The 21,896-nt window shown below is 42.6% G+C and overlaps 1 protein-coding gene across 1 annotated transcript; it reads left to right on the top strand.

The window, feature by feature from the left end:
* Nucleotides 1–624: 624 nt before the first annotated feature.
* LOC140316991 (uncharacterized) lies at nt 625–10,297 on the top strand. Its single transcript, XM_072395070.1, has 4 exons — nt 625–670; nt 969–1,213; nt 5,269–5,341; nt 9,348–10,297. Exons 1-4 carry the CDS (start codon nt 625–627, stop codon nt 10,295–10,297), a joined length of 1,314 nt encoding a protein of 437 aa, XP_072251171.1.
* The last annotated feature ends 11,599 nt before the right edge of the window (nt 10,298–21,896 follow it).

Here is a 21,896-nt window from a genome sequence, read left to right as displayed (position 1 = left end):
CTGTTACAATAATCAAGCCTACTAAAGATGAATGCATGGACAAGTTTTTCCAGGTCCTCCTGAGACATGCCAAACATGGTGTACGCTCAAACCTAAACGCCCTCCCACACACAAAAATATCCGGTTGTATCAATGTGTGCCCACGCATGAATCCAAGCACCTTTCCTTTATACATCCCAATCAACGTAGAATTGAGCGCACATGTCGGAGTACCCGACTCCTCCCTGTCCACGTCCCGATTTAAATATGCAAATAATATTTAAATGAATCCTGCACCTGCGATTCCTCTCTCTGCATGATCAGAAAATAAAGAAAAAAGAATGAGTAAGACGGGAAAAAAGAAGAACTTAATGGAAAGCAAGACGGAGGTGCTACTTTCTGAAGTGGAGGCACGCAAAAATGTGCTCTTTGGCACGCTGTCCTACGATATAAGCAGCAAACGTAAGAGGAGTGGGTGGGAGACTGTGAGCGAGGCCTTTAATGCTGTGCGGTCTGAGAGGCGCACACAAGCAGAGGTGAAAAAGGAGTGGTCTGATATTAAGGTGGATGTGAAGCGGAGACTGGCTGCCCACCGCCGAAGTGTGGCCAAAACAGGCGGGGGTTGAACAGAGACTTGGCACAACTATGGGTGACACTGCTCTTTCAGGTGTGGTGGGTATTTACCCCCAAGGTAAATACTTGTATTTGTGTAACTCACAACAAACGTGTTCATACAGTAACCTATAGCAGAAGTGCGCCGGGGAAAGGGTGAGGCTGATTAAGACATTTCACACTTTAAACACAGGGTTATTAACATTTGCACACAGAGACGATCAGGGGCTTGTTAGACCAAGCCACCTCGCCATAATGTTGGTTAATTGCATTTGTGCCTCACATGGCATCAGCACACCACTCTGCAACTGGTTACTGGACTTTCTCACAAACAGACCACAGACAGTAAGAGTTGGCAAAAACTGCTGTGGAATCAGTGAAAAGCACCAAGTTCCTGGGAGTGAACATCACTGATGACCTGACATGGACCACCAACACCACCGCCCTCGTCAAGAAAGCACAGCAACGTCTCCACTTTCTGCGCAGGATGAGGAGAGCCAGTCTCCCCCCTTCAGCACTCACCACCTTCTACAGGGGAGCCATTGAGAGCATACTCACCAGTAGTCTCTCTGTCTGGTATGGCAGTTGCTACATTGCCGACCAGAAAGCTCTACAGAGGGTGGTGAGAACAGCAGAGAAGATCACAAGATCAGCACTACCTCCCATTCAGGACCTGTAACCATCCCGTTGTCAAAGAGGAGCCATCAACATTGTCAAAGACCCTACCCACCTTCTTCCCACAGGCCATCACACTGCTAAATTCACTCCTGAGGGCAAGACCTTACCCTCTCCCCTCAACACACACAAACACACTCAACCAAAGGACAACCACTCTATACACACTACCCTATATCAAGTGTACAACTTTCATCTCCTTGATGCTACTTGCACTATGCACTCTGCCTCATTGCACCTTGTTGTAACTCAATACTATTGCACTCCAGCAACATACATACCTTAAGGACTCTTGAAACACTGACAGTCTAGGATGTATGCTCATAGTGTCTATGTTTGTTGCTTTTTATATGTTACTGTCTACTATTAGCAATATCTCTATCATGCCTGATATCTGATATCAATTGCACTTTATGTTCTAGTGTGTTGTAAGTCTCAATACAGTTATACCTCAGTTGTATGTCAAATTTTAACTCGTGCACATTTGGAGTTAGATAAACGAAATTTCAGTCTCCTTGCAATGTACTGTTGTAAGCTTGATTGACAATAAAGTTTGATAAATAAATGACTTTGACATATGATCTGTGCATTGATGGAATGACAATGTTTTCTGTTGACGTATACAAATTCATCATGTGATGGCACTTTTACATATAGAAGGTGTCTAATCAGGGAATGCTGTAACCAGTTTTAAAGAGTTGATTTCATCATCCTTTTCTTCACTGCCATGCTCAAATATTACAGTGTTATGACTGAACAAGGAAAGCACAACTCAGAAGACAAAGTACAAATAAACAATTATTTAATGTAAAAATGTAAACAAAAATCAGTCTTATGAGGAAGGAAACTATAACAAAGTAGCAAAATAACAAAGTATACAAATCCTGAATGATCAAGAAACTAGAAATGGAATAATAAATGGTATATGTTCTCTGGCTAGAAAGACAAGCGGAACTGACAAAGGGAGACACAGACTATTTAAACACAGGGGTGATGGGGAACAGGTGGAAACAATCAGGAATCAGGGTAGGACAATCAGACGAGGGAAGGGCAAGTGACCTGAAATGAGAGGAAAGTTAAAGGGGAACTCCGGTATTTTTATACTTAGACCTTATATCTGGCATGAAATACTTTATCTACTCACGAGAACAGTTTGGCAAAAGTCGCGTCCTTCGAAAGCTATTTAGATAACTCGCGATCGGCGTATATTCATATAACGGAGTGAACAGGGCAGGGACGATGCAGCCTCTAAATAAGGCATTATCTGTCTTTATTTCACCAATACTTAGACCAAGAATGAATGAACGAACGTGTACTATAGCTCTGTTAGCACATAGCTACTGTTACGTGGCTCAGGAGGAAGAGCTGTCTCCCACCAATCGGAAGGTCGGTGGTTCGACTCTGGCTTCCTCTAGATGGTATAGATGGTATGGTCTAGCTTATAGTGCTACAGGACTCCCCCCCCCCACCTGTATCTTCATTAGGTAGTCGATATAGAACAATCATGACAAAGATATTCCGTTGCCCAAATTACATTATTCTAAATACACTAAGAAATAATATGTACGCTAACTTTCTCAGGCCCCCAACATGAGGGCTGAAAATGATAAAACAAAACAAATACAAAATTCACAAGAAAACAAAACCAAGTCAAAATTTAACATATGGGAAGAGAATATACTGAAAATTAGTGTATGTTGCATCTAGGCCAGCACAAACAATTGTATACCCTATGTTATGATAATAGTTCTAATTGCTCAAATAAACAACTTAATGGGTTTTGTTAATCACCCAAAGAGGGCAATGCATTAACATAAGAGAGAATGTGATCCCAAACTCTCCTAAACTTTTCAGAGCAGCCCCTAATACTGTACTTTATTTTCTCGATATGAAGAAAAGACAAGCCAAGAATAGGCAGAGGGGGGCTTCCAATCTTTCCAGTGGTGTAAAATACATCTGTGAGCTGCAAGGAAGGCAAAAGCTATAATACTGTTTTCCTTGTTTGTGAAACTGATAAATTCTTGAGGAACTCCAAAAATAGAAGTTAAGGGGTTGGGGGAAACAGGTCTATTGAAGACTTTTGATTAAAAGTAAACACAAGAACCTTGTGCTAAAAAAGAGGACCAGACTTAGTGAATAATTCCTTATAATCCCTATATAGACCAGTTAGCAGTGCTGACCAACATGTCATTGGGGCCTCCTTTCATCAGTGTTTTTTCTAGCTGGGCCCAAAACTCCTCCAGGAGGCTAGGCAATGATCACTGTCGCCCAAGAGTCATTCCCCTAATGCCAGGGTGCCAGAGGTGAAGGCAGTACAAAACACACAAGGAGATTCAGCAGACAAACTCACCTAAACAGTCCTACAGTCACTAAAAATGCCAGCAAAAACGAGGCCATACAAGCCAACTCACCTGAAATGTCTGCTTGGTTTCAAAAGACTCACATCCTCCACTTAAATACATCCTGGATTTCTTCCTTGCTTCTCTCTGTTTACCCTAAGTGCTCCTACTGCTGGGCCCCCAGCTACTATTGCTTCTTCTGATCCTAATCCACTGACTGGACTTTACTGCCTCATCTGACACTTCTTTTTCCTTTCATATGCTTCTGCTACTAAGTCCCCCCAAGGAACAGTCAGCTCTATGAAATAGACTCATTCTACTCCATTCTATTCTAGAGGCTATTTCCTGGGGAACAACAAGCTTTCCTCATAAATCTACCTGCATCTCCCAATCACAAACATCTTCAAAGCTGCCTTGCCTCCTTATTGTCTTATTAACTTTCTCCCCCTCTTGAACATAAGAGCTTCCACTCTCTTGGATTTAGATCCTCCTAAATTTACCTGCCTTCATTTATCTTCAATACCTGCAGCTAAGCTTCTTAATACTTGGTTATGTTGCCACGTATAATGGCCTTACAGCCTGACAAAATATGCCTTAGAGTTGCAGTACCTGCACATAATGAACATATCGTGTCTCCATTTACTCAGAGTGTTAGATTCTGGGGAGTTGTCAATATATCATATGTTGCCCCTAACAAAAATCAATCACTAATAATTTTTTCTGCAACAGATAATGGAATCTCATACACAGACAGTGGCCACATCAACCGAGGAAACAATCCAAACTGCAGACACCACAGCTTCAACTTTCCTGGAAGCCCTGATTTATCTATTCTATTCAGTCCTTCAGCAACATCTTTCCAAAACTGCACTGCCTGGTCTCCATCTTTCATGTCTGCCTGGTACCACCTACTCTTTACTGACTTTTCCGTAATTATTGGAATTTTTTCGTCATCTATTACAAACGTTTTATCATACCTTTCTATCATGATTTTCATACCAGCCCACTTACTGAAGTATTCTCTTCATCAATGGCACTGTTGTAGTCACCAGCGTCATATCATCCATGTAGGCCCTAACTGGTGTAAAGTGCATGCCATCCTCACGTCTCTCTCCACCTACAACCCACTTGGAAGCTCAAATAATTATCTCCATCGCCAATGTAAATGCTAATGGAGAAATTGTACACCCTGCCATAATGCCTATTTCTAGCCTCTGCCAACCTGTTGTGAAACCTACTGTACTTAGGCACAGACTAATATCCTGGAAATATGCTCCAACTAAGTTAACAACTAAAAGGCACTCTAAAATAATCAAACGCTTTCCAAATAAGGCTACATGGCACTGAACCAAATGCATTTGCTAGATCCAGAAATATCCCGCAAAACCTGGTATTCCTGCCTTCTGCACAGCATTATCTATTAAGCTATTCCTTTCAAAATAACTAAAAAATCTCTGTGCAACTACACTAAAGAAAATCTTTCCCTCTACATTTAGGAGAGATCATCCGGAACTGACTCAGGTTCAAGGATTCTTTCTCCTTTGGAATAAGAACGCCTCCTGCCCTACACCATACTCTAGGAATAAGCTGTTTCTCCCAAGCTATTCTTAATTGCCTCCACAAAATCTTTAGGATATCAGGAGCACTTTTATAAACCCGGTAGGGGACTCCATTTGACAAGAGGGCCTATGAAGCCTTTGCACGCTTGACTACCTCCTCAACCTCCTTCCACCTAGGTGATCTAACATCCATCTTATGAGCTATCCATCCTAATGGTGGCATGTCAGTTGGAAGGCCTACTTCTCTACACTGCTCAAGATCTGAATATGTATTTCTTAGATACTCTTCCACCTCTGACTTTGTTGCTTTAAGCTGCCCTCCCTTCTCCTGGTTAAACAACCCTTTAACAAACTTGAATGGGTCCCTGTAAAACGCAGTCCTTACACATTCTTTCTTTTTTCTCTTTTCCCTTTTCAACACTTCTGAGTATTGCCTGCTTCTCGATTCTTCCTGCAAAACAGTAATTCCCTCCTTCTCTCCCTTTGTAGCTCTTTTCCACTGCTTTCTTCATTTTCTTCTTTCCTTAACCAATTTGTCTAGCTCTCTTTGCCGTCTAGACTTAACTAAATGTAATCTTTCAGCCCTCTTTCTATCTTGCACCCCAAATCTTTCTACACCATAGGAGTAAATTATATCTCCAATCTTCTCTAGCCTACCGGTTACATTTCCTCCTAACCTACCTTATTTCATCAACAAATCTTTCACTGGCCCCCATTCTTTGTTGCTATTTGCACTAGGCCACTTAACTCTAGCTTTCTGCACCATATTTCTCTCTCTAACTGGCCTATTCACCTCATTATCAGCTGCATCCGTTCTTAGAACCTCCTCCTCCACCTCCGTAGCTGTGTTATTGATATCCTTCGGACTGTGGTTTTCTACCTGCCGCTGGACTTCATCCGACTTGCTCAATTGACTTCTTAAAAAGTACTGATTGATGCGGCCACACCGCCCTTCTTTTCCCACACATCTCTTTCTTCCCTGATGCATTTTAAGGCCTCTAACTGATGTTACTTTTTGCCAGCCACAAGGGAAAAATCTGGACCTTATTTCCCTGTAGTCTATCACTTTTATTTTTTCCAGCTACGCTCTCTTTGCTTTGAGAACTATTCTCCCCAGCTCTAGCCCGAGAGAATAGGTCACATCTCCATCTCATAGTCATGTTCATTCCAGTGTCAGTTGCCATGCTATTGGGCTAATTAATGTGTGTGTGTGTGAACATGCAATAGCCATGGCACAGGACCTACATGATAACCCTGCTTAGTAATGAGTGTATAAGTGTACAGAGCCACAATCCACAGCCAATATCCGAGAGGGCCAAGTGCCCCAGACAGCCACACAGTGGGCCAGCGCCTGCCCCAGCGCCCCTGGACAAGTGCCCTGGGAGTCAAGACGTGCCCACAGGTGGGTGAAGTCGCGAGCAGCGGCGAGAGGCAACAGGACCTACATGATGGGGAAGACCCCTCCCCTCACCCTTCTTGCTCCTCAATATTTTCTAATAGTGAGCGATTAAAACTGAGGGGCAGCCAACCTTGTAGATCAGGACTGTCTAATTGCTCTAAGAAGTGTCCCACAGCCCTGGTGGTTTCAACACCACTATCTGCTCACAGCAGGACAAAAGGAAATGTCTAAAGCATACATACAAGATCCCTATTAGCTTCTTAATAAAAGCTTCCTGAAAACTCTGTATCTTTGAACATTTGCATCACTACCTCTATATGTAAATGTTCCCTTGTTGCAATATAATTAATTGTCCTATGCTTTTGAATTTCAAAAAGTATTCCTGAATATATTTATTAATTTTCCTAACAGTAATCTTAAGGAATGTTTCTCCACCCATTTTAAGGACATTCTAAAGCCCAAAAGTCTTCTTTAGATAATTTTAGGGAGAACTCCATGACACTTTTTTCACTTTACTTCTTGTTTAATCTGGCGCACCTCAGCCTTTTCTCTGATTTACCTTTATTAAGAAATACTGATGTACCAACATAGACGCAACTAAAAAAATGGAAACAAATCGTGTTTCTGCAAAAGGTAACACAAGTAATGGGCACGACTGCTTTATATATTACAAAAAGTAAAGAAATGAGGATTTTATCTAAACACTAGGTTGTCATTCTCTTCACGTAAACATGACCCATGGGATTGTTTTTCAGGAAAAGAACATTCAGCCTCCCTTTTGTTGATTGTGTAAATAAGTCTCACAGTTAGAGACACATAGATTAATTGGCTGCACTGTAGATCCCCCCCCCTTCTCTTTTACTCCTGTCTCCAGTTAGCCTTTTTTAATGTCACCAGCCTATGGGCTGCTTAAATCATGTGTTGTGTTCGTTGTCCTCCCAATGAAAATTGCACACTTACTGTGATATTCAATCACAAACACATTCCATTACAATGGGTTAATGTATTTTTTACAATGGATGTTTAATTTTTCTAACTTTTACTCAGTTTTTCTCTCATCCCCCCAACATCACACAAGGTCTTCATGGAGAAGATAAGATATTAGATTATCTGAACATTGAGCTGTAATTACATGTGGATGTAGAGATTACAGACTAGGCATCTCTTGATCAGCAAGCACTTTATCAAAGGATTATCAAGAGGCAATCAAATAAAAAACGGCCATTGCTCAGGGGTGAGATTAAGCCAAAATGAAAAAGCCCAAATGAAATTCCAAAGGTGAGGAAAACACAATGAATCACTGTAGTGATGAGATACTGTTTAAAATGTTAATACAATTCATTATTTGAAAAGTCATGAACCAATACAGACCTACTCACTGCCTTAATCATACCCTTGACCTTGTGCTGACTTATGGCATTGAGAGTGAACAGTTAACAGTGTTCCCTCATAACCCTGTCTTGTCTGACCATTTTTTAATAACTTTTGAATTTACATTACTTGACTACACGGTTTCTGAGAAGAATTCTACATATAGAAGGTGTCTGTCAGAGAATGCTGTAACCAGATTTAAAGAGTTGATTTCATCATCCTTTTCTTCACTGCCATGTGCTGATATGACACAGGATGGCTACCTAAATTTTACTCCAGTAGAACTTGACTCTCTTGTTGACAGCACTACAGCTTCAATGCGTACAACACTGGACAATGTTGCCCCTCTGAAAAGGAAGGTAATCAGTCAGAAGAGGTTGGCTCCTTGGTATAATTCACAGCTGCGTGCGTTAAAGCAGACTGCAAGAAAGCTGGAGAGACAGTGGCGTTCCTCTAATTTAGAAGAGTCTCAATTAGTCTGGAAAGATAGTTTAATAACGTATAAGAAAGCACTTCGTAAAGCTAGAACTGCGTATTATTCATTATTGATAGAAGAGAATAAGAATAATCCCAGGTTTCTTTTCAGCACTGTTGCCAGACTGACAAAGACTCCGAGCTCTGTTGAGCCATGTATTCCTTTAACTCTCAGCAGTGATGATTTCATGAGATTCTTCATCAATAAAATTGTTTCTATCAGAGAGAAGATTAATGGAATCCTTCCCATTATTATCACTGATGTATCATCAAGTAGAGCAGCTTTAGAAGTATCTTTCGAACCTGAATTGTATTTAGACAGCTTCTGTCCAGTTGATCTTTCTGAGCTAACAACAGCAATAGTCTCTTCTAAACCATCAACTTGTATGTTAGACCCAATCCCAACCAGACTGTTCAAGGAGGTTTTCCCCTTAATTGACACTTCCATATTGGATTTGATCAATCGGTCTTTGTTGATAGGATATGTACCTCAGACTTTTAAGGTTGCTGTAATTAAACCTTTACTTAAAAAACCTACTCTTGATTCAGAAGTGTTGGCTAATTATCGACCTATATCCAATCTCCCTTTTTTGTCCAAAGTTCTTGAAAAAATAGTTGCAGTTCAACTTTGTGATCATTTACATAGAAATAATCTGTTTGAAGAGTTTCAGTCAGGATTCAGAGTGCATCATAGCACAGAAACGGCACTGGTGAAAGTTACCAATGATCTCCTGTTAGCTTCTGATAGCGGACTTGTTTCTGTGCTTGTCCTGTTGGATCTCAGTGCTGCATTTGATACGATCGATCACAGCATTCTGTTACAGAGACTTGAACATGTTATTGGGATTAAAGGAACTGCATTAGGCTGGTTTAAGTCATATTTATCTGATAGATTCCAGTTTGTTCTTGTAAATGAGGAATCTTCCTCACACGTTGCAGTAAGTCATGGAGTTCCTCAGGGTTCTGTGCTTGGACCGATTCTTTTTACTTTATACATGCTTCCATTAGGTAACATTATCAGACAGCATGGCATAAATTTCCATTGTTATGCTGATGATACTCAGCTGTACTTATCTATGAAACCAGATGAAACCTACAGGTTGGTCAGGCTACAAGCCTGTCTTAAAGACATAAAGACCTGGATGACTCAGAACTGTCTGCTTTTAAATTCAGACAAAACTGAAGTTGTTCTCTTTGGACCTGAGCGCTTCAGGGAGAAATTGTCTAGTTATATAGTTACTCTAGATGGTATTTCCTTGGCTTCTAGTTCTACAGTGAGGAACCTTGGAGTTATTTTTGACCAGAATTTATCATTTGACGCACATATAAAACTGGTTTCTAGGACTGCCTTCTTTCACCTTCGTAATATTGCCAAAATCAGGAACATCCTGTCTCAAGGTGATGCAGAGAAACTAGTTCATGCATTTGTTACTTCAAGATTGGACTACTGTAATTCCTTATTATTGGGCTGTCCCACATATTCTCTGAAAAGCCTCCAGCTGATCCAAAATGCTGCAGCCAGAGTTCTGATGAGAACTAACAGGAGAGATCATGTTTCTCCAGTTTTAGCTTCTCTTCATTGGCTCCCTGTTAAATTCAGAATAGAATTTAAGATTCTTCTCCTCACATATAAAGCTCTTACTGACCGAACTCCATCATATCTTAAAGATCTCATTGTACAATATTTTCCTAACAGAGCACTTCGCTCCCAAACTGCAGGTTTACTTGTTGTTCCCAGAGTTTCTAAAAGTAGAATGGGAGGTAGAGCCTTCAGTTATCAGGCCCCTCTCTTGTGGAATAAGCTGCCAGTAAATGTCCGGGAAGCAGACACCCTTTCCACTTTTAAGATTAGGCTTAAAACTTTTCTTTTCGATAAAGCTTATAGTTAGGGATGGCTCAGGTAATCCTGAAACATCCCATAGTTAAGCTGCTATAGGCTTAGACTGCTGGGGGACCTCATCTGTCACACCTTTCCTCACTTTGCTCTCTTTTTCCCCCTGTTTAATTTCAAAATTGATTTTATGTACATGTGACATTATTGTGGTTATTAACCTATGTTTCCCTGTTCCAACAGATATCCTTTGAATGGCGTTATGGTGTTTTTCCCCCCTCTTTTCCCTCTTTTCTGTCTTCTCAAACCCCAGCTGGTCGAGGCGGATGGCCACCCTTCCTGAGTCTGGTTCTGCCAGAGGTTTCTTCCTGTTAAAAGGGAGTCGTTCCTTTCCACAGTTGCCACAGGCACGCTCAGGACGGGAGATTGGACTGAAGACACATTTCGGTGCAATCTGTTGGTTTCCTTAGCTAGGATATTAATTTTTTTAATTAGCTCTATATGAATTAATTGGATTATGATTACAATGAATTGAATTCCAATTGGCTTGAATTGGACTATATTACTTAAGTGCCTTGAGATGACAATTGTTGTAATCTGGCGCTATATAAATAAAATTGAATTGAATTGAATTGAATATTCAGCTTACAATAGAACAAAAACATAAAATGTTGAAAGTCAGACATTTTACTTTGCAATGGCAGCAACACATCTCAAAAACGTTGAGACAAAGCCATGTTTCCCACTGTGTAGTATACCTTTTTTCAACAACATTTGGAAACTAGAAGACCAGTTACTGCACCCTTGGTAGAGGAATGCTGTTTTATTCTTGTCTACTATTCGAGGTAAACACAAGAAACTTGTGCTAAAGAAAAAATGTACCAGACTCAGTGAATAATTCCCTATTATCCCTGTATGGACCAGTGAGCAGTGCTGACCAACATGTCATTGGGGTCATCAGGTGGGAACCTCCTTTCATCAGTGTTTTGTCTGGTTGGGCCCACGACACCTCCATGTGACAGTGATCACTGGCGTCCCAGAGTCCCAGAGCTCCTCACACCACAACAACCACCTTTCCTTTCACAAGCAGCATTATTATCAGCTACCCCAGCCTCTCACCAACTGTACACCAGTCATAGCGGGGTGGGGATTCAAACCCTGGTTCGGGTAGGGTGTAATGAAAGTAAAGAGGGTGCCAGAGGTGAAGGCAGAACAAGACACACTAACAGTTTCAGCAGACAAACTCACCTAAACAGTCCTACAATCACTAAAATGCCAGAAAAAACGAGGCCATACAGGCACACTCACCTGAAATATCTGCTTGGTTTCAAAAGGCTCACATGGGCCACACCCTCCACTTGAATACTTCCTGGATTTCTTCCTTGCTTCTCCCAGGAGTCTGTTTACCCTAAGTGTTCCTCCTGCTGGGCCACCAGCTACTGTTGCTTCTTCTAATCCAAATCCATTGGCTGGACTTTGTTGCCTCGTCTGACACTTCCTTCACTATTTTCCTCAAACTCTGTCCACTTACACCCAACTCCCTTAACAATGAGAAAACAGACTTTACAACAAATCCTCTACATCCTACTTCCACTGGACAGATCCTAACTTTCCATCCTCGCTGCTCTGTTTCTGGCCCTAACTCTACACACCTAAGCTGTTTCCTTTCATATGCTTTGACGACTAAGTCCTCCCATGGAACAGTCAGGCTGTTTCTTGGGGAACAAGAAACTTTCCTCCTAAATCTACCCGCATCTCCCAATCACAAGCAGCTGCCTTGCCTCATTTATCTTATTAACTTTCTCACACAGCGTTATATACCACAAACAAATCTACTCTCATGAACTGGAACACCAAGAACAATCTGTGTATTAACCAGTTTCAAAAAAGTTTCTTTAAGATTATATTAGCATGGAAACAATGTCTGCCTCCTCAAAAAATCAATTGGCAAAATTTCATTCTCTCTGGTCCCCTTTGATCAGCTCAATCCCTTAGTGGTGGCAGAGGGTTGCTGTCCTGCGGTTCTGGGTGATTGGAAGTGTGCTGGCCCTCCACACTCAAAACCGAGCACAACTCATGTAAAACCTGTACCATGTATTTTGCATGTTCATGCACGCACACACACATTTGTAGCGTTCGAGCTATGATATTAATTCTTAAGACCTCGTTTAGAAATAGGGCACCACCTACCATTTACGCTAGCAGGAACGTCTGAAAATATTTATATTAAGAGTCGTTACTGAAGGTTAGAATTCTCTCTGAATTGACCGGAATTACTCTCCCCTGGCCCACAACTTTTCTTAGGTATACCGCGGTAGCCTTAGCAAACTCACATTTTGTTAGATTTACGGTCAACCGAGCATCACTTAAACGACTAAACAAACTGTCAATATGGGCTAGATGTTGCTCCCACGTATCACTGTAGATCACCACGTCGTCCAAGTATACTGCGCAACTGTCCAACCCAGATACTACCATGTTCATTAATCGCTGGAATGTTGTTGGCGCGTTTCTCAAGCCAAAACTCAACACCTTATAAGCAAATAACCCAGAAGGTGTAATGAACGCAGAGATCTCTTTTGCTCGAGCAGTTAGAGGGATCTGCCAGTATCCCTTCAGGAGATCGAATTTGCTCACAAAACTCGCGGCACCAACCTGGTCTATGCAATCCTCCATTCTTGGTAACGGGTATGCATCAGGTTTTGAAACTGTGTTTACTTTTCGGTAATCCGTGCAAAATCTAGGATTTTGTCAGATTTTTCAGCAAGCAAATATGGTGATGCCCAGCTGGAGGATGACGTGTCTGCAATCCCATTTTCAAGCATGTATTGAATCTCGGCATCCATCACTTTGCGCTTTTCCTCTGACACTCGATAGAACCGCTGGCGAATTGGCTTTGCAGTACCCACGTCGATGTCATGTTCGACTAAATCACTTTGGCTTGGTGTATCACAAAACAGATTAGGAAACCTCTGAATCAATGCAGACAACTGAGAGCTCTGCTCCTCGGTCAAATGTGCCAACAACAACGGTAGATTTTTCAAAGTCTCACTGTTCGACAGTCGGCCACGGAGCAGCCCGTCATCAGGGGCCACCACCTCGTCGTCTCTATACGTTTTACGAACCCCAAGATGTCCTAATTTGTCCTGAAATGTCTTAAGGATCTCAATACAAAATTTCTCTGGAACCACAATCTGAAACACCGGCTCACCCATAAAGTTTACACCATGTGGCATTACACCATTTCCGCACCAGAAGACCCTCCTGCAGCAGGTAACCACCCACAGCACTTCTCTCAGCCTCCTGGGAGAGGACAGACTCAGACATCTGGCTCAAGGAAGGATCAGCTTTCTCTTCTGCCCCTAACACACTGCGAGAAACAGACAGCAAAGAGTCAGGGACATTTACATTTACAACATTTCAGCCACTTCTTCCTCAGACTCCGCCTGGTGTGAACGGCTAATAGCCCATGTCACAGCACAAGCTGTAAACACTTCAGGTAAGCACTGCACAGTCTCATCCAAGTTACCAGTTACCACAGGTGAAGATGACACGATTGGGGGTGGTGGACCATCAGCCAGACCGTTCCCCAAAATGACATCCACCCCACTGATTGGCCACTTGGGGTGGACACCCATGACAACCTCTCCCTGTATCAAACCACAATCAATACACAAAGAATGCAATGGAACAGGCTCAACATTTAATCCCATACCTCGCATCAAGACAAAGTCCCCAGTATCAGAGTCTCCAGAAAAAGGCAAGACAGAGCTCAAAATATATGAGTCATATGCAGCAGTGTCCCTCAAGATTTTTATCGGTACACTGTTACCTCCGACCAGTGACACGCGGCGTTCAGAGATGAATGCTGAGAAATCAGGCCGTCTCCAACACTTGAGCTGTTGAGGTGATACCGAGGCAGGTGCCACAGACACAGCACCAACACCAGAATTCCCCTGGCCCCAGTTATTTCCCCGCCAAGCATTAGCTTTTGGGCATTCCGCTTTCCAATGCCCTCTTCCCTTACAAAAGTTACAAACCTTTGACAAGTCAGACTGAAACTGTCCCTGTGCAGTGTACTCGGACTTAACATGGCGTGGAGGCCGGTTCTCTTCCCATTTACTTGGGGCCCGATACATACCTCCCTCAGAAGCCCGGATGTCCCTCCTGTGTGTCAAATCATACTCATCAGCCAATACAGCAGCCTCGGTGGCGGTCTGCACCTTGTGCTCACTGATGTAGACTGCAATGTGGTTGGGAATAGCCTGTTTAAATTTTTCCAACACAATCATATCACATACAGAATCAAACGTGGCAACTTCCGAAGCACTACACCGCCTCAGGAGCCAATTCATAAATTTTTAACACTGCAGCTTTAACAGTCAAATAGACCCTACCTTCCACCACTGACAGAGCCGAATAGGCTTCCTGAGCCTTACCTGTTAAAACACAATGCAGCAGAAGTGTACGCTCAGAATCAGACCAACCCCTGCTCTCAGCTATATGCTCAAATAAGGAGAAAAAGATGTCAGGATCTCGTTCACTGAACTGAGGAACTAAACGCAGATTCTTACTAACATCAAATGACGAACTCGAACCACCAAGGTCACCAGCAGCCCCTCTAGCATGCAAGCTCAACCTCCGTTCTTCCAGCTCCAGCCTTTTAAGTTCGGTCTGCAGACACAATAGCTCCCTCCTCTGCGTAAACGTCAAGGTTGCATCTTCACAAACAGACACACCACTGTTCCTCACAGGACCAGGAGCCAGCATTTCTGGACCAAAACAGCCCCGGTCAGCCAGATTAGCTCTGATAATGTTTTTCATATTTTCCTTCATCCTCTTATCACCAACATCCAGGTCAAAATGTTCTGCCACACTGATCAATTGTTCCCGAGACAAATCCTCCAGCAACACCTCTGACGGCTCTTTAATAAACTCCTCCACACTTGCCATTTCGCATCACCACTCACTCCGTCCACTGCCTATTTGGCCACTGAAAAAACAACCTTGCAGCACACCGAGCCCAATGAAGCCCCCGCATACACAGCCTGAACGCCACCGTAGCACTGTCCCTCTAACTTCCTAACCAGAATAACTAAAACTCCCCACCTAGTCTTCAGGTGCTAGTTGTGGTGGGTACTTATGCACTTGAAAGCAGTCAGATGAGGTGGCTCGGGCATCTGGTTAGGATGCCCCCTGGACGCCTCCCTGGTGAAGTGTTCCGGGCACGTCCCACTGGGTGGAGACCCCGAGGAAGACCCAGGACACGTTGGAGAGACTATGTCTCTCGGATGGCCTGGGAACGCCTCGGGGTCCCCCAGAAGAGCTGGAGGAAGTGGCCGGGGACAGGGACGTCTGGGTTTCTCTGCTCAAGCTGCTGCCCCCGCGACCCGACCCTCGGATAAGCGGCAGATGATGGATGGATGGATGGACTTACGCACTTCTTACCGCAAACCCGGTGAAGCAACCAGCAATTGGCAACCTCACCTGTAGACTCGGCCGTGCCCCCGAGCAAACTGCTCCAACCACTTTCACACGACACTACAACCCCCCGATGTGGACACCAAAAGGAATCCGCACTTCAGCCTAACAGGGACATGAGCCACGGCAACTTACGATGGCCGCGGCTGGCTACCGGACCCACTGCGACTTCGACAAAGCCAAACAACTGACAGGCCCACCATTAACTTACCACTCCACGCAGCGACTTCGACAAACAGACACACTTACCCCTCAACGCTACTCCCAAGCAAACAGCTGAGTGTCCATTCACAAACACCGCAACCAGCAACAGCTGTGCGATGACATCAGGCGACAAGCACCACGGACTTCATTCATAAAAACCCCAGATATTCGCCGACAGGTCTCACTTGAGCTCCGAAAATAACCGGGTCAACCATCCCGAACGGACAAGCCCCCACTTGTTACAACCCGGCTCAAGGACTGTAACCAAGAACGGCAGAGGAGACGAGGTTGCAACAAAAGTAATACATTTATTACTAAAAAGAAGACAAAAGATCAGTATCAGTAGTGTAGGCGTGTATGGATGTGTGTGTGTGTGTGTGCGGAACGAAAACGACACAAAAGAGCAAAGCCGCGGCGCGGCATCCCCCCCAGGCGGCGTGCATGGAAAAAAGGGGGTCTCCAGGAGCCAGCCAGCATGAGAATAAACACGCTCCACCAGGCCCAGGTGTAGCGCATTCATTTACGATAGTCCCGCCTCCGTTGAACCTGGAAGACACACAGAGACCAGCCAACAACCAGCCGGAAACTCCCTGACATATAGGGCGGGCCCGTCACATCATTATATGATAAAGCTGCATTTTAAGGAGGATAGAAGGGATGATGGTACTTGAAGCTGGGTCAGTGTAAACTTATCTGTAGCTAGAAAGGAAATGTAGATAAGAACGCTCAACTATATCCAAGGAGCGATGACACAACAATTTGCATTAAAACTGAATTGTATTTGCCTCAGTGGTCAGAGCAGCGCTGTACTTTGTACTGTGTGGTTCTCTCTTGCAAGATATTATTAAAAACATCTTATCTCCTCAGAAAAAGAACTGACTCTGTGCCTTCTTAAAATTTCGTCCACACATAACACGGTATTCAGATTACAATTCTGCAATGATGCTGGACATGTCATGATCATGTCTGGCTGTTGTTGTTTTTTGGTTTCTAGGTCCTAAGCGGGGCTGAGCAAGTCTCCCAGAGTCTTGGGTGGAGACTGAATTGTTCCTGCTACCACAGGAGCAACCAGTCTTCAACAGATTGTTCTCACTTCATAGTGATAATTTGGCCGACTGCAATGGTTCATTATGAGTTTTTCTTCCCTGTGAACACCTTGAGTTTGTTTTTAATGCACTTTCCAAACTAAAGAGGTTTATAAAACCAAACGGAAACCAGAGCAACCTTAATCACAAAATGAAAAACAAGAAGCATATATAGTGGGAGGTGATTTGATCAGTGGGCAATGAGCAACTAGCAACAGATGGCAACGGGTGGCAACAGGTGGTGGCAGAGATCCTGAGAGAATATCAGGTAACTATGGACAGCAGGGACAATGGCAGGTAACAGATAAAACTAACTCAAATACAAAGACTTAAATTAAGGACACCAAACAGACCACCTAAGCTCTTACAACATAACCACAATCATTTTCAACTGACATAAAGAACATAGAACATGACAGTTTCTTTTTAGTAGCACTTACTTCTTCAGCCTTTTGTTGTCCCATTCCAACTTTTAGAAGTGTTGCTACCATCAAATTTAAGTTGAGCTAATATTTTTCATGAAATAGTTAAATTTCATAAAAAACATTTGATATGTATTCTATTTTCTAACATGAATACAATTGTCATGCATGAAATTTGCAAATCATTGCATTCTGTATTATTTTTTACAAAGCATCCCACCTGTGATCACATCACTGTGTAACTGTCTGTCTGCATAATTTTGAATATTCCAGAACAGTAGATCACTATACCTGTACGATGTATACTCTTCTTTAAGGTGAAATTATGATATTTAGGTTTAACATCATTAACATCAACATCAGAGTGTAAGTTGGAAGAGCATAATGTACAATGAAAATTGATTGTTTGATTTATTCAGCTTGAATTTGCATGAAAATAATGTAAAAAGAGCAGGCTGTTGTTAGAGTGTTTCTTGTTTAATAACTTTCTTTTAAGGATGGTGTGATGGGTCTTTCCATTCTAAGCTAAAAAATCCTGTTCACTTTAGGTACTCATATCCATTTATATGCAGATGATGTCCATCCCATATCTCAGCCTGTCATAATTGGGCCCATAATCTGTAAAGGAGTGGAATACACACCTCCATTCTAATCATTCAGAGAGAAAGTATAATCAGAAGTGTATGCACCAATATGTGGCAAAAATACATATTCAAGCATGTGACTATATTTTGATCCATTTGTATATGTTCGTACCTCAACAAGAGTGGCAAAGAAAAGCCTTCTCATGTCCTGTAATTACAGACCAGGCACATCTCAGATGGTATCTTGTATACTATTTCTTTGTCACTGTTAACCAACTTTTCAGGTCTTGAGAAGGCTCTCTATATCTGAGAAGCTTTTGGATTAAATGTAGCGGTTAGTTCCCTGGAAGAACCAACTAGTGTAGTGGAAAAATTGCCACCTTTCATGTGGGTGATGTAGGTTCAAATCCCCTACATGAAAGTTACTATTTCCAGTAGGGGTCCTCAGGCAAGAACCCCTTATCCTATACACCTACCAGTGTAAATTGTTTTGGATAAAAGAGTCAAATGCATGCCAAACGCAAAAAAGTACAAGCTTTATAGAAGTTGATTATATCAGTTCCATGAACAATGCATAAGCATTTCCATGTTTTTTCTCCATTCTGTATGGTTATTTAATTTCCTATGTGCTATTTGTTCTATTGCGGCATCAGTAGTTTCAGGAAATGTAAACACAGTAAGCAAGACTCACATATTTTATGAACCTCCTCCTGTTTAAGCTATTCTTCAGCTGTATTGTTCATTTCTTATGCCCAAGGCAGTATCGTGGGTATGTAGTTACTGTTCTACATCTTTACTTGCCATCTCACATTCTTAGTTTGACTTGTGTCACGTTACCAGACTTAACACTTAGCATAGCTATGTTTAAGCTGTGTTTCGTATGTTTCAATTTCACACTTTCCTTGCATGTCAATAAATCTGTGGTGTGACTGTCAGAAACAGTCTTCAGAGTCTCGATGTTGGGAGAGAGTTTAGCTAGCTGTCAGTGTATAGAGAAGTTATACCGAGTTATCAGTTGTTATAAGTTCTACCACTTTGCTGTCCACAGTGAAAGTCCATGACTATCAAGCAGGCAAGAAAATGCAGTAGAGGCTGGAAGCTAACTGTTAACTCGTCACATGCACCCAGCAAACGATGAGCGGGGAAGGATCAGCGTCAGTCATGGAGACAAAGACAACTGAGGAATATCTGCAGCATAGGGGGCGCCAGGCAGCCAGTAATTTCAGATGAATACTTCCACAGTGTATCGCTAAGGACAAGCTCTCAGGCTTGGTGCTCAAGACGATCTAGTGCATTATCAATGGGGTCGCAGCAGCCAAAGTAAGAGCAAGAGCAGAAGTAGCTAAAGCACGTCTGGTCTATGCTGAAGAAGATGAAATGAGTTTAAAGTTAGAAAAAGCTAGGTTGGAAGCATCTATGAAAGCACTTAAGCTGATGCAGACATTACTGAAGCAGAAGCACCAGAAGCTGCTGTGGATGCCAGTTACAAGCCAAACAGTTGTGAGCTGAACACACACTGAAAAATATGTGATTGAGCAACTGAGAGAAAGGGAACCAGAACAGCAATTAGGTGACAAAAGTGACCACCCCCACATCTCAAAGTTGGCGCCAGACCTTTCGTCCCACAACAAAACAATCCTACTTCACCTAATCTTACCTCCCAGCAGCCTTGTATTGGTGTGGATGAAGGTGTCTATGATACAGTTACCAGGTATTACAGGGATGTTTCCACCCCACACGTCAGGTTCAAGGATGAACATGCCATTCCTGTGTACCAGTTCACACCTAGAAATTATAATGGGCATCCTTCTCCTTCACACTATCCTATGCTACCGAACTGTAATAATGGCAGCTCACACATAAATGACTTTGTAAGATATCTCGCCCACCATGAGATGGTGGCCACTGGCTCACCCCAGTTTAATGAGAAACCCCAAACCTACAGAGCATGGAGACATTCCTTCCAAATCGCAACCAGGGGCTTAAAGCTGACACAAGTGAGGAAGTGGATCTTCTGCTTAAGTGGCTTGGGCAAGAGTCACTAGAACAAGTTGTGATCATTTACATAGAAATAATCTGTTTGAAGAGTTTCAGTCAGGATTCAGAGTGCATCATAGCACAGAAACAGCACTGGTGAAAGTTACCAATGATCTCCTCTTAGCCTCTGATAGCGGACTTGTTTCTGTGCTTGTCCTGTTGGATCTCAGTGCTGCATTTGATACGATCGATCACAGCATTCTGTTACAGAGACTTGAACGTGTTATTGGGATTAAAGGAACTGCATTAGGCTGGTTTAAGTCATATTTATCTGATAGATTCAGGTTTGTTCTTGTAAATGAAGAATCTTCCTCACACGTTGGAGTAAGTCATGGAGTTCCTCAGGGTTCTGTGCTTGGACCAATTCTTTTTACTTTATACATGCTTCCATTAGGTAACATTATCAGACAGCATGGCATAAATTTCCATTGTTATGCTGATGATACTCAGCTGTACTTATCTATGAAACCAGATGAAACCAATAGGTTGGTCAGACTACAAGCCTGTCTTAAAGACATAAAGACCTGGATGACTCAGAACTGTCTGCTTTTAAATTCAGACAAAACTGAAGTTGTTCTCTTTGGACCTGAGCACTTCAGGGAGAAATTGTGTAGTTATATAGTTACTCTAGATCAGCCATTCTCAACCTTGGGGTCCCGACCCCAATTGGGGTCGCGAGATGATTTCTGGGGGTTGCCAAATCATTTTGGAAAAATATAAAAGCACAAAATTAATGTAGCTTCCGACTGAACGTTAAAAGGACGACAAGCGGTTGGTCTTAAACAGGCATTTTATTACTCAAAACCAGTTACTGTCGGTCGTAACTAGGCTACACCAAAACAACAACAAATAACCTGTCCACTAGTCTCATGTCTGCCGTTGTCATCAACACATCAGAGCAAAGAAACGTTTTTTCTCCTCGGTCTGCTGTCAGCAGGAGCTGCGGCTGCAGAAAGCGTTCATAGACAGTCTGAAATCGCAGAACGTAAACTTAAACATTACGCTACTTAAACATTATAAAAGTAAGCATTGTTACATTCATATTAAATTACATAATTTCAAACAGAGAGTTGTTTTCTGCTTCATTGTTTGTCCAAAATTCATTGTATCAACGCAGCGTTTGTATGCGATTCTAATCTGTGCGGGTCAGATTCTGGTCAGTGAAGCACTCTGTGGTGGGGGGAGGGGGTTGGGGGAGAACGAAGAAAAAGATTTTTTTTTTTTTTAAAAACAGGCGCGTTGTTGTTTTAGCCACATCTGCAGCAACTTTGCTAGCTGGAAAAATGGAGCGATGGCTTAAAAGAAAAAATGTTCCAGACAGTCAGCAGCAGCAGGGGTTCCAAGATCAGCCACCAGAACCACCACCAGAGAAAAGAAGGGCACTGACCGGGCCGACACGGCGGCTGATAAAGGTTCGAGGCTCCATAAATATCAGCCCGACTTTTTGAAATATGGCTTTTCCTGCACAACAAAAAAACAGCGTTGACTACCCACAATGTGTCATTTGCTCTGAGGTGCTGGCACACGAGAGCTTGAAGCCGATAAAACTTAAGAGACATTTAGAGTCAAAACACAGCAGCTAAATTCATAAACCAATTGATTTTTTTTCAGCGCAGAGAGCAAGAACTAAAAATGCAAATAACAGTGGTGAATGAATGTACTACAGTCCCTGCAAAAGCCCTGGCAGCTTTATATGAGGTGGCATATCTATTGGCCCAATCGAAAAAGGCTCGCACGATTGCAGAGAGTCTCATCCGTCTCGCAGCTGTAGCGATCACGACTCCTCAGAGTTGAGAGTGATCTTCGCGTGTCTAACATAAAGCCATGTTTAAGCTCTCAGAAAA

This window comes from Leuresthes tenuis, unplaced genomic scaffold (genome assembly GCF_036924035.1).
Source record: "Leuresthes tenuis unplaced genomic scaffold, fLeuTen1.0.hap1 SCAF_10, whole genome shotgun sequence".
In the NCBI taxonomy this organism is placed as follows: domain Eukaryota; kingdom Metazoa; phylum Chordata; class Actinopteri; order Atheriniformes; family Atherinopsidae; genus Leuresthes; species Leuresthes tenuis.
The sequence above is the reverse complement of the archived record's forward strand: the minus strand, read 5'-3'. Positions and strand labels throughout refer to the sequence as shown.

Coding starts and splice junctions, on each gene's coding strand:
- LOC140316991 (XM_072395070.1), top strand. CDS start 625: ATGGGTGACACTGCTCTTTCAGGTGTGGTGGGTATTTACCCCCAAG. Junction 1,214..5,268: donor AGAAAGCTCTACAGAGGGTG/GTGAGAACAGCA, acceptor TAAACCCGGTAG/GGGACTCCATTTGACAAGAG. Junction 5,342..9,347: donor CTCAACCTCCTTCCACCTAG/GTGATCTAACAT, acceptor CACACGTTGCAG/TAAGTCATGGAGTTCCTCAG.